This window comes from Bemisia tabaci, chromosome 5 (assembly GCF_918797505.1).
Source record: "Bemisia tabaci chromosome 5, PGI_BMITA_v3".
NCBI lineage: Eukaryota > Metazoa > Arthropoda > Insecta > Hemiptera > Aleyrodidae > Bemisia > Bemisia tabaci.
Genome location: NC_092797.1, coordinates 1,351,325 through 1,365,105, shown reverse-complemented (window position 1 = coordinate 1,365,105; position 13,781 = coordinate 1,351,325). Strand labels below are relative to the sequence as shown.

Here is a 13,781-nt window from a genome sequence, read left to right as displayed (position 1 = left end):
TGAACTAACTTTAAATGAAAAGTCGATGACACCAAAAAGTCTCTTCGGGAGCTCGAAGTAGGATGCAAGTACTGTCATTTAAGCCAAAAACGAAAAAAATCCGCCCGGCTCTTCGAAAATAAAAACGATTTTTATGTTAACATGCGTGGATTTTTAAAAATATTAAGTTTCCCTAATTTTCGGGGAGGAAAACAGCGACCAAAAAAGTTAATGTTATAACATAATATTTTAGCTCGAGCTTTTTTTCTAACGAGCTATGGATTTTTATTTTTGGACCACTGGTTTGCGAGATAATCGATTTTTACCGAGACTACTTCATTTTCCTGCGGGTCCACCGACGACGTCACCTCAGCTTGTAGAGCAATATTATGTTATAATATTAACTTTTTTGGTCGCTGCTTTCCTCACTGAAAATTATGGACCCTTAATTCTTTGAAAAAACCACGCATGTTAACATAAAAATCGTTTTTATTTTCGAAGAGTCCTTTTTTCGTTTTTGGCTTTAATGACAGTACTTCCATCCTACATCAAGCTCCCAAAGAGGCTTTTTGGTGTCATCGGCTTTTCATTTAAAGTTGGTTCAGACGAGCCGCGCATGAGGCAAATCTTGAGTGGTGTGGCAATTTTAAAGTAGGTGTCTTTTTTCCTCTCAATCTCTATATTATACAGCTACAAGCAAAATCTTGGAAGCACTATTTCTGACGAACTGCCGGACTGATAAGGATGATCTTTACATGTATGTCATCTGTAGTAGATGTAGATGTGCAAAAAATTATGAAACCCCGAACTTTTAATGTTGTAGAGCTTTTAAAGCTCATGTCACTTAAGTCCAATGTTAATAGCGTGAGAGATATGTCGTTTCCGCTAGAAACGTCAAGGTGTGGGATTCTACCTGAGCGACTCGAATAAACAATAAAACAATGGAAAAGCTCGTGAAGGGCTCCTCATTCGAAGAGTTGAGGAACGGTGCATCGCTCAGGGTTCAAGGTTCAAGGTCCAAGGTATAAGGTTTAACTCAATTTTTCCTGCATTCCATCCAGCTATTCCTCATCATTTACAAATCTGAGTGTTACATTAAAAATTTTGAAATCGATGCAGCTCGAACACAAAATGGTGTATTAAAATGGAAGAACATTTTTGCCTATACATATGCGTATAGGGCGCGAGGCGCCCTCCCGGGGGTTGGGCCGCGTAGCGGTCAGGGGCAGGGCCCCCTAGTATTTTATAAAGATACGCAAATTGCAATTTTATTGGGAAATATTGGATTTTCTTCCTATAAGGGGACATTAGGCCGTAGGCAAATCGACAATCTGCCATGAGACGAGAACGCAAATTTCCGGCGAACGCGGTTTACGCTTTGGAACTTCCTGCCCCTCCCCAAAGGATTACCAATTTGTGTCCAAACCAATTTTGGAAGGAGGGGGTTTTAGTTTTTTGTTTTTTTTTCGTTTGTGACGAAATCTTTCTGTCTGTGCGTTGTACCGTGGCTCTTATCGAAGTCGGGAAGACATGCTTATCTAAATTACTCGTGTCTCATTTCCCCATGCACCTGCTTGTACCTAATTATGTCTCTCAAGACTGTTTCCGCCCAACCTTGCCCCATATCCTGTGTGACGAACAAAATTCAGTGATTTTCGATGAGCAATTCCTAATCCGATTCTCTCAAGTCCTTTAATCAAATCATAAGTGATCTCTGCAGCGTCACAATTTAAGATGTTTTATCATGTCATCGCTTTTAAGACGAAAATACACTTTAAGTCATCCTTGCTCTATGATGTTCAGATTAATGACTTCGATTGCTTTTAATCAAGTAGACAGTGAAAGCCCCAAGCGAGGACTACACTAATTGATGAAGAGTGTGAGACATGGCTCTTGCACCCTTGAAAAGGCCCAACTCCAAAACTGCCTGGAGTGCCTGAAAAAACCTTAATTTTTTGGAATTTACGTAAGGTTTGTGTATTCAATCTTGATTTCATTCATTTTAAGAGGTATTGGATTGTACTTGCGCCAAGCGAAGCATAGGCCGTATCGTCTGAGGGTCGAAATCTGAAAGAATAAAAATGAAACGAGATGTCCATTATTGACCGAGCATAGATTGCTGTCTGCAGCCTCAAAACGTTTTCTAAGTTATTTCCATCATTTATTCATGAATTTTAAACTCTTGTCAAAGAGCGATCAAGGGGCTTGGAGAACGAGGCGCATAAGTGCAGTTTTCGAAAAAATTTAAATATCAATAATTTCCATTAAAACTAGTCTTGACGCATATTTGGTTAAAAATTCGCTCCCGAATTCCAATTTTTAAGCATCAAAAAGTCAGTTTGAACTTGCTTTCTTCCATAAGGATTCATGTACTTTCGAAACTTCAAACACGTATTTACACGTATTTTTGCACGTATTTACATGTATTTCTACACGTATTTCTACATGTATTTACCCGTATTTCTACACGTATTTACTCGTATTTCTACACGTATTTACACGTATTTCACGTTCGAATAGCAAAAACTGCACTTTTGCGCCTTGTCCTCGAGCCCGTCAATTTTCTACTCCAACTTCTGGTTGCGCCAAAGAATACCATCGTTGCTGTAGCTCTCACAGTTTGAATGTACGAACAAATTGAGACGAACCAATCCTTCTCCGCGGCGTTTTTGTGCGGTCGGAATTATGGATGAAATCAAGGGCTTGCATGTGACGTAGCCTCCAAGTAAGTCCAGAGCCATCCAAGACCATACTATGCGCCACATCTGTAATTAGTCACGTATCACGTACTCATGCGAGATAAGGCCAAGAACTTACCGAGAGTTGTCATGCCGAGTGGGGAGCCTTTTTCTAAGTTGGGAAATTGACAGCACTATTAATACTCAATTTAAATCCATTGAAAGTATCCGTGTTAGCTGAGACAAGCTGTCTCGCCAAGAGTCGATACTTTGTTAGAGATTCATACCCATCGTTCTTAATTCTCTGAGCTTTTCGATCAGAATGCGTGGACCATGTTTCAATCTAACATGTTTTCGAGGACCCCTAAAAAGGAAGCGTTATATCTCCGCGGAGACAATTTTTCGTGAAATTTTAACGTGCGCATCGTTCTTCTCGTACCGGAAATTGTATAATTCGACTATATGCAGGCAAATCCCTCCCGAGCTTAACTGACTCATTGGAATTATCACGGGTAAAAATGAAAGGCGCACCTGCGAACCCGCGTGGATCATACAGCGCCTTCAACATGGCAAGGATACTTGAAACGCTACTCCCTTGTACATACACTCTGCTCCGATTTCCTATGTGCGCCAGTTGCCTACATTGCGCCTGCCGCAGTGTTCACCGCGCGCGTTTCGAGAAGTGCACTATCCACCCGCGATCAACTCCTACTTCCACACGGAGCACGGACTTTGTTCATACTGTATTTTTGCAGGGGTGCCGGGTGCAGAAACTTCCCAACCACGCGACTGGCCGTTCACGTGAAATGGGGGAACCGGACCCCATATGAGGACGAAAAAATAGGGGGAAACGTGGGAGGTTTTTTTTTCAAGGGTTTAGGGGCAACTTGACTGTTGAGTGCGCTGTCTTGAGGGAACCTAACTGTCAAGCGCGCTGTTTTTGGGGGAACAAAACATTCAGGCGCGCAGTTTTTGGGGGAGCCGAACTGTTGACCGCGCTGTTTTGAGGGAACCCAACTGTCGACCGCGTTACCTTTATGTGTCGGGCAAAATTCTGCGAAAACTTAAAATGGGGGAACCCAAATTTATTTTGGGGGAACCCTCGGAAGTTTCTGCACCCCTGTATTTGTGCCTCGGAAAACTAGTCAACAAACTTTCTTGAAAACTGGCTTGATTTTTCTTCTCTGTCAGCAGAATATTCTATTCTTCAAGCCTTAAAGTTGGCTTATTTATCTTCGAAAACTTAAAATGGGAGAGAGCCTTTTGATACCTGGAAAGGAGATACGTTGTTTCCGACTTATAAGCTATCGATATCGTTTCTGAATTCGATACAGTCGTAAGTTTACGCACGAGTCCATCGGGGCTAAAGCCCAATTCACACTATCAAACTTTTCATCCGACATGATTGAACGGAAAGTTGGATGGAAAATTGGACGCAAAAAACTTTGATTCAATCACAGTTGCAGTGTGATATCGTCATCAGTCTGCGGTTCGCGAAGATACAGCTTCGGCTCATGTCGGTCGGAAGATTTCGTTTCAACTTACGTTCCAATTGGTGGCGCCAATTGGATGGAAAGTTGAACGAAAAGTTGAATGTGACGTCACATTCAAGTTTCCGTTCAATTTTCCATCAAATTGCCGTTTTCTCTCGTCAGTATCATCTTAAAAAATGAAAAAAAAAAACATTCTTAAGTTTACCAGTAAATTCAGTTTTTATCGAAGGAAACTTGGCTACGCATGGTAGTTCATACGGCGTTTTTTCTTAGCACGGCAGCACTAAGTTGCGCAGTCACTCCTCGTGTCACCGTGTAATTTTGCAATTTTCTTTCTGTCCACAGGTACAGGAAATTAGCACTGAAATGGCACCCGGATAAAAATATAGACAACCATGACGAAGCTAACAAAAAGTTCAAAGAGATCTCAGAAGCCTACGAAGTACTTTCGGACGGTGAGTCTCCCTTTTTTCGAATTCTACTCCCTCTCAGCTCTCACTTTAGACGCTGCCGCTGTAGTATCAACATTTTCATTTCAAATCCCTTTGTCTTCACTCTGATCAGAAAAATTGAGAGGAAAAATTCATTGCCACAATTTTGCCGTGGCCGGCCAGGTTGCCTTAGTGTTCAGCGCTTTTAACTCCAGGTCAATAGGCCCCGGGTTCGAATCCCGGTAGTGGCGTCAAATTTTCACGGAACTGCCGAGTAGATCTGCAGGAAGAGGTTCTACTCGGCCTTAATCCCTGGAAATTTGAAAAGCCTGGAGCATGGATGTCTCTGTCGCCCTGGTGTCTAAGGACATTAAATCTCTGTCTATAGTCATAGTGTACTCTATGTCTATAGTTGGCTGTAAACGTCCCAGTTACATGCGTTTTCGACGAAATGATTGATCCCGCATCATTGCTTCATCTTTACAAAATTAATGTGCAAATGATGGCACGCTCCGGTATCAAGTTTCTGTGACAAAATAATTTTTGTCTTAAGAGTCTCCAAAATGTTTACATCATAGTGATCAAATCTCCAAACTACTAAATAATGTCAACTGTCAAATGTCCAACTATTCAGAATGTCACTGTCAGTGACCGGGGATCCAGGGGGCGCAGCCCCTAGGCCAGCCGAGACTGGTGCGCGAAGCGCGCCCAGAACGGCTAGTACTAACAATAAACGACTGAAGATAAATATCTGTAATCTTCGACCGATAGATTTCGGCCTGTTTTATTTTCGTCTGAGTTGAGCGTTCTCTTTTCGTCAGGTGCGCTGACGTGCTAAGAAAAAACAGCGTATGTACATTCGAATGCTGCGAAATTTTCGCTCAGGCAACTCCTATTTTGAAAGAAAGCTATGAAGGTTTTCCAGTAAAATTTTCTGACACTTTAAATGGAATTACGAACAAAATTGTGTGAAAAATGGAAAGAAAAATACTGGCAAATTTTCCGGAATATCCGTGATTTGTTACAAGGAATTTGGCAACGTCTAAAGGCTCGCACGGCGTTCTTCCTTAAGACGGGAGGGACAATCCCCTTTCCCCGAGGGATTTCTTCGAGTGTCATTGTTGACCTATTTCCATCAATTTGCGGCGGGAAATTTCGAGCCAAGTGGAAAAATGTGAGACTTGCATAGGTGACCCGAGGTCGGGACGTCGTTGCACACAGCTCATGACCGCGCAGTGCCGTGCCAAGGTAGAACGCCGTATGTACCCGCCGACGTTGTCAAATTTCCGTCGATGAAATACAAATTTACTGGAAAATGTATGAATATTTTTCTTCAAATTTTTTACAAGATTTAGTTGGCGGTTTTCTCTGAAATATGTGTAAATTTCAAGGGAAAATGAACACAAGTTCCCTGAGAATTGAATGTTATATCGGGGGAGATCTGGCAATGTCTGAAGGCGCATACGCTGTTTTTTCGTAGGTCTCCGCGTCCCCTTTCGAATGGACGCGACGACGCGAGGGTGTAGAATTGAGCGCCAAAGCAGGCTTCTACAGGGTGTTTCAGGAAAGATGAATCCTTTCAGTGTCTTTCGAGAAGGCTTCTGAGTGTTAAGAAACGCTGAAATGTGTGTTGGCTTCTTCTCAGGGAGACGTCTTTTAGGCCTATTTTCACTTGGGTGCCCCTCCAGAGGGCGCCAGGGGCTGCCCCCTGTAATTCGAAATTTTCAGGTGGCTCGGTCTTTTCGAAACACCCTGTACGTTTGGCGCGCGACTCGGAGTATTTGCGGCCGAACATTGGCACTTTTTCAAGTTGAAAATTTTTGAATCGAAAAGCGCAAAGAAAATCGTCCCGAGCTCATTCACACCTGCCCTTTCAAAACACAACGCGTGCTTTGCGATATATCGAATGATCTGCCGTTTAAACCTATGGAAAAGGATCGGTAAACGGGGTGTTCGCCATGAACAACTTAATAATCGATTCTTAACCACAGCTTCAAATAGAGAAGTATCGATAATCGATCATTCACGCCTCGCCACTGCAATTGAGTATTTGGAGACGGGATGATTGTGATAGATGTTTGATTCCTTTGAGTACAAAATGGCAGATAAAAGTGAAATTGTTAGGAATTTTCTCATTTTCATCTTTTCCAACTTTGATCTTAAGAGTTTTGTTTGAGTTTATGTTCTATTGGTATGAACCAAACGATACATCGAACCACTATCGAATCTCGGAGTTGCACGCATAACACAGGGGCCTCGTTCGATGAACCCATCGAATCGAGTTTCAAGTCTGGAAAGGAAATTGACATGGGGGGCAATGCGGGCATAACCCATGATCGGTTGTCATTTTAAATTGTTCTCCTACAGCTACACAATAAAATATCCACGTATGTTCCTACAGGGCCGGATTAAGGGGGTGGCCACATGGGCCGCGGCCCATGGCGGCAAAATTTAGGGGGCGGCAAATTATGCAATCTTTTTGAATGTAGGTATCAAAAAATGAGAGAAAACAATCGGATTCAGAAAATAAATTACAAACGAGAAAAGGCGACAAAATCTCTAATTTCCTGAGAGAAAAAATACAGTAATTTCTAATTTTGTCATCTCTCGGTGATACAAGAGACAACACCTTTAATTATAATTGAGTTAAGAGAGAAACCAAATACACAATTTAACCTGGAACGGAGCGGCGCGGCGGTCGGCATGAAACACATAGCGCCTACAAGACTGTATGAGTACTTCACGCATTGCGCCAAACAGTGTGGTCAGCAGCGATCGGCGTGAAACGCATAGCGCCTACAAGACTGCATGAATACTTCACGCATTGCGCCAACACAGTGCAGTCGGCGCGGCGGTGCAGTGGAAGTTAAAATTTTTAACCACATTTATGTTTGTTCTTTCATAATTTTTTCGTTCTTTTTTATAAATGGAAGGCCTTGTCCAAACAGGGATGGGTTTACGGAACTAAACTTTTGTTAGTGTTGACACAGCTTTTACAAAAAAAGTGCCCAACACGAGTAAACGCGTCCTATACACCCCTCCCCCACCGGCACGATCACTTGATGGTTTTTATAGATCGTATTCGACAGATCACACAGGTGAGATTATATTGATATCGATTGGTTCAATATGTAACCAAAGCCTCAAAAGTCAATTCTGAAATCTGAGGTAACGGGTCTTATGTGATCGAATTTTTATTCTCTCGAGTACCAAATGGCAATGAAAAGTGAAATTGTTAAGGAATTCTCTCATTTTCAGCTTTTCCAAATTAAATCCAAAAATTTTTGTTTGAGGTTATGTTTGTTTTGAACCAAACGATACATCGAACCACTGTCGAATACGATCTAATGATGTTTCAAAACAAATGAGAAGGGGGCGGAAAGATACACGCGGCCCATAGGCGGCATGTAGGTAAATCCGGCCCTGTGTTCCTAAGTGTGTGCAGAAAAGTAGTTTGGGTTATCCTTCATGGGGGGGGGGGGGGTATTTAGTGGCTGCATAGGATCACAACTTACCTGGGGGGAAGGGGGCTGTGGGAGCCCTTCAGCTACGGTCATTCATTCTGCCCGTAAAGGGTTGTTTCACGATAACTGGAGTAGTTTTGTCGCCGTAACAGACAATACATTTCTCGGTCATATTTTTAGTAGAAATGATAATCACTCGAATTTGTTTGCATTAATCTTCAAAGGATTACGTATTATAAAAGTCAGCGTAACAGATAGCACATTTTCAGCCATCTATGTATTAAAATTCAAAAGTAGAGGGATAAATCTTTGAAAAGCGTCATTACACGTAACCCTGCGTAGATTAATGCAAAAAAATTCGAGTGATCATCATTACTACTAAAAATACGACCGAAAAATGTGTTGTCTGTTACGGCGACAAAACTATTCAAGCTATCGTGAAACCACCCTTATGAACAGGAAGAAAGGGATGAGATTTGCACTCAATGTGCGCGTCCTCCCTGAAAATTTCAGGAAATTGTCCAATTTCTTTCCCGCGCTCTACATGATTGTGTATAATTTAAAAAAAAAATCGCGCATTGTTATATCATTGGCAGAAAAAAGCTTTGTTTACAACTTGTTTTTTGACAGCGCCTTTGTTAAGCGCAATTATTTCTGATGCGGTGGAAATTTGAAATTGTGCCTACAGAAAGTAAGAGGAGGATATACGATCAAAAATCGACTGCGAAACCGCCCACCGGTCGACCGAGAGCCACCCCCGAGTATAAGCGATCCTCTTTCAGAACGTTCTTCGAGATGCCTTTCCAGCGATTCTTCGGTAGTTTTGCATGGACGCTCTTCGCCTCAAAGTTTGCTTCTTGGAGTTTGCCTAACAGTGTTCTCTTGCGTCTGCCTTATTGCAATTCACATTTTTCATTAACGTATCATTAACAACGATATAGAAACTGTAGATTGGCGGGGGCCTACGAAAAAACGTGACACACGTGGAGCGGTCGTTCGATAGGCGGGCGGGGAGTGGAAATGGCCAATTGCCATCTTCGTTTTAACCTAATTGTTGCTCCTGGTGTGTCACGAATTTCATTGTTGGCGTAGCATAGGATCCCCCTATCTATACTTTCTAGATCGTTGATTATTAATGACGCATTTCGGCCACTAAGGCGAGGCCGCGGTGTCTAGAATTTGAAGAAAAAAGAAAAGGAAAAAGAAGGGGGGAAAAACAGAAGAAAAAAACAGAAACTCCCTGTATTAATTCGGAAATGAAGAGCTTTTTTAAAATCTATTGTTAAGATAGAGACACGATTCGTTTTCCGTCTCTGGCACCATTTTATTAATCACTAAGCAGATTGTTGATTTATTTTCATTTTTTTTTTTTTTTTTAAAAAATAAATCTAATTTGTTTTTTGTAGGTGTTTTAAAGAAAATTCATCTCGCTTCAAAGAACCTAAACCTAAAGAATAGTAAATTTGTTGTTAAGGGTCTATTCATGTATTACGTAACGCTGAAATTCAGATTTTTCGATTTCTCCAAGTTTTCATCTTAAATTTGCCTTCAAAAAATAAAAAATGATGAATCTCATTGCTTTATTCTGATAAATTAATTGAATTAATTAATTAATTAATTATCGAATCTTACAAAATAAATGATAACTTTTTGGTCTCTTTTCATTCCCTTGCAATCAAATAGGAGCATCATAAATTATTTTATAATTAATTCAAATAGAAATTTAAGGGGAAAAAATTAAGTTTTTAATTAAAAAAATAGAAACTCTGCAAGATTAAACGCGTTTGTGGAATTTAGCCAACCTTTTCTAAAGAGCAGGCCCCCTTTCTCCCCTCCCCCCTCTTTTTACTTTTTTTAGTAAATAAGGGAAACGAACTTTGTGAGGCACTACCACTCTCATAAAACAATAAATTCTCGGCTTCGCCTCGAGGTTGTGACGTGGACCGTCTTCATTTTCGAGCACCTAATCATCGATAAAACGACTGTAGTATCCGAGAAGTAGGTCATGAGGAGAAACACTTAGGCATCTTGATGTTGGTAATAATGAGCCGAAGAAAAGCACTGGTAACCAGAAAGTCGTAGAAAAGACGCCTCCCGTGCTCTGCCGTCCTAAGAAAAATCCCCGTATGAGCCTTCAGGCCTTGCCAAATTTCCCCTGGCAAATCACTAATGTTCAGGAAAATTTTCAAATGTTTGTCTACAACGTCATTTCTCAGATAATTTTGTTTGTAATTTCATCTAAAACGTCTGAAAATTTCAATGAAAAATATTCACGATTTTCTTCAAAAATAAACATTTTATCGAAGGAAATTTGGCAACTCTCGAATGTTCGTACGACGTTCTTCCTTGGCACGGCAGTGCTGTGGCGAAGCGTGAATGATCGATTATCGATATTTCCCGTTTTGAAACTATGCTAAAGAATCGATTTTTAAGGTGTTGGTTGCGAACAGCCAGTCTATCGATCCTTTTCCATAGGTTTAAAGGGCAGACCAATCGATATATCGCATAGCACGCCACGCCACCAGCAAACAAAGGCGCGGAGGAACCCACGCAAGCAGTGGCGTGGCGTGCCTTGCGATACATCGATTGGTCTGCTATTCGAACCTATGGAAAATGATCTTTAAACAGAGTGTTCGCAACCAACACCTTAAAAATCGATTCTTTAGCATGGTTTCAAAATGGGAAGTATCGAGAATCAATCATTCACGCCTCACCACTGTTATTTGCCGCAACCGATAAGTCTACGTGAATACACTTTTATATAGGATCAAGTACGTAGGTCGTGAATCCCATTGACATTCAAAAGCTCCCAAATCCTCGGAGTAGTAATCCCTTAAAAATAGAGGATGTTTTCTGGCCTACCTGATAAATTGAAGGCGGAATAGAAACGTGCCAAACTGCCACATCTCTCTCATCTCGCTTATGCTTCCTCTAACTTTTCTGTCAAGAAAAGCCATCTTCAGAAAGGATTAAAGGAATCATCCTCTGTTGATGCTTGAAGATGCGTGCTTTCATAAATGTGTAGGCGCGGTTAGCTCTTTTTTTTCCTCCTACGTTCCTCTAATCTGCGTGTATTCAATTAGACAAAACGGCGACATAAGTTTTCAATTCCTTCGAAAATCGGTTTTCGCGGCAGGGTTTGACTACATTTTGCAATTGGGAACTACGATTTCTGACTCATTCGTGAAAACGCTCTTGTGCATAGGGAAACTTATGATGCACACGTTCCCCCTAAACTAAGGCAGAGATTGTAGTTCCTAATTGCATAATGTAGTTGAGTTTTTAGTTGTGTATCTAGAATTATTTAAACTCCGCAGTCTTTGACCTCAATCTAATGACGCTACTGTCCGTCAGTTCCTTAGGGATTCGTCCAGAAAAAAAAACTCCCGTTGATTTTCTGGACGTATTTCTGCCAAACGGATTATGTGCATTATGACGTGAGCCCTGTTATGCATGCATTCTTATGAGTCTCAGGGCTCATTTCTTAATGCACATAGTTCCGTTTGACAGAAATAGTCCAATTCGTCGTTTTCCGCCATTCCAAGGTTGCTAAATTGACGAAAAGAATTCGAATTTAGCCGAAGTATCTATCGTTTGCCATCGAGTAACAATGGTTTTGCATGCCTTTCTCCTCTTAACTTTTTAGCAGACTAACTCCAGTTTAAAGTTTGAGTTTTTCGTGTGTTTAACTTGAATTCATTTGCGAGTGACTACAATTTTCCTCTGAGAAATTTCTGACAATAAATCTTTTTTTTGCACCCTCCTGTCGTGAGTTTTTACCCGGTGTTGATGATTGGCCGTTTAATTGTCTCCTTTGAAAATTGCTGTGAAATTTGTAAAATTGTAATCATCCACTCACAATATCAGGCGAAAACAAATCACGAGACGGAGATTAAATCTCGGAAAATCGGGAGTGTAAATCATTGAGCAGAAAAAAAATTTACCATTGAGAAGCCTTTTTCCAGTTTGACAGGTACATTCGCCGATTTAAAGAACCCTTTTCTGTAAATAATTTTTCTCCTATAGAAAGAGAAATAATTGTAATAAAAAATGAAATATAAGTAGATCTGTACATAATTTTTAAAATTTCTGGGCTTTGCATTGTTGCCAATGTTGGGGAAAAAGCAGCTTTTCCCCCTTATTAGCACATGTAAAATATCTGCGTTTTATCTGGCAACCTTGCTGCCCTGCTAAGGAAAAACCCCCGCTTGAAAATTCAGACGTTGCCGAATTTCCCTCAATAAGTTATTGATTTTCGAGGAAAGTGGCTTACGGATATTTTTCCGTGAAGTTTGCGGATACTTTGGATTGAGTCGCGAAGAATATTCTTTGAAAAATTTGAAGTAAAGTATTCGCAAGTTTCCCCCCAAGAATTGTATTTTATCGGAGGAAATTTAGCGACGTTTAGAGGCTGTACGGCGTTCTTTCCTAGCACGATAGAAAGAAAAGTGATGTTTCTTCCCTCTAGCAGACAACAATGAAATGCTCAAAAGAACACCAAAAAGAGTTTTTCGGTGATAAAAGACTAACTGTTTTAGGTACCCTTCCTCGTTTTCCCCCTATTTTTCCTATATATATTTCTTTCTTCTCCATAAAATTAATAGGGAACGAGTGTCTTTATTCCAGTGAGAAGAAAAATAAATTTTAAAAAAAGGAGAAAATGCAAAATATAGAATGAAGGTGGAAAGAAATTCTCGCCGAAGGAAGAATGCTTCTTTTGGACGAACAACAAAAGTCCCCTTCTCTCTCGTCCTCATCCTCCTCTATCTTTATCTACAGGGTGAGCCAAAAGTCCCGCACCACCCTCATCAGTGGCGTGGCGTGCTTTGCGATTATCGATTGATCTACCATTTAAACCTATGGACACTGATCGATTATTAGGGTACTCGCAGCGAACAGCCTTATAATCGATTCTTTACCATAGCTCAAATGGGGAAATATCGATAATCGATCATTCACGCCACGCCATTGACCCTCATAACCTGTAGGAGGGCCCTTGCCCCTCTCTAGGGTGGTTTCTTCAAAATTTTGAGTGTTCCCAAAAGAAATTATTCTGATCTAGGAGCTTTTAAGAAATATCAAGTCTCCATCTCGATTTGTTCAACAATTACAAGGGTTCTTGCCCCTCTTTAGGGTGGTCTCCTTAAATTTTGAGTGCTCCCAAAAGTAATTCTTATGACCTAGGAGCTTTTAAAAAGTATCAAGTCTCCATCTCGATTTGTTCAACAATTACAAGGGCGATACCTCGTGCTAGTGGCTGAGCAGGAATTTCGGATGACCCTGTAGAAAAGCGACGAAAACGTGAGGAAATACGAATGAGAATCGAGTCATAAACTAAACTTGAGAATTTGTGATTTTCAGAGAAAAAGAGGCGAGTCTATGATCAGTACGGAAAGGATGGTCTCATCAATGGCGGTGTGAATGCTAGGAGCAGAAGCAGGCACCACACCCATCACACTGATTCCGATTTTGATCTTGGATTCGGAGGTTATGGATTTGAATTCCGCGACCCTCAGGATGTCTTCAGAGAGTTCTTCGCTAGCAACTTCCCGTTCATGGATATCTTTGGAAGTAAGTATTTTCTCCGTTTTACGTCAAGTTTTTTTATTTCTAATGCAGTGAGCCAGTAGACCAATAGGAAATTCAAACTATCCCGCTCATGGAAAAAATAAAAACCTACTTGAGTTAAATCGCACGCTAACAATCAACCTCACCACGGCAGTCTCTGCGATATGA

The 13,781-nt window shown here is 40.9% G+C and overlaps 1 protein-coding gene across 3 annotated transcripts in view; it reads left to right on the top strand.

Moving 5' to 3' along the window:
• The window catches only part of mrj (DnaJ heat shock protein family (Hsp40) member B6 mrj), a 129,517-nt gene that overhangs the window by 105,466 nt on the left and 10,270 nt on the right, over positions 1–13,781 (top strand). For all 3 annotated transcript variants that reach the window (XM_072301071.1, XM_019049257.2, XM_019049256.2), the window contains exons 3-4: positions 4,496–4,605; positions 13,407–13,616. In XM_072301071.1, coding sequence (XP_072157172.1) covers positions 4,496–4,605; positions 13,407–13,616 — 320 coding nt within the window. The remainder of the gene's footprint in view (positions 1–4,495; positions 4,606–13,406; positions 13,617–13,781) is intronic.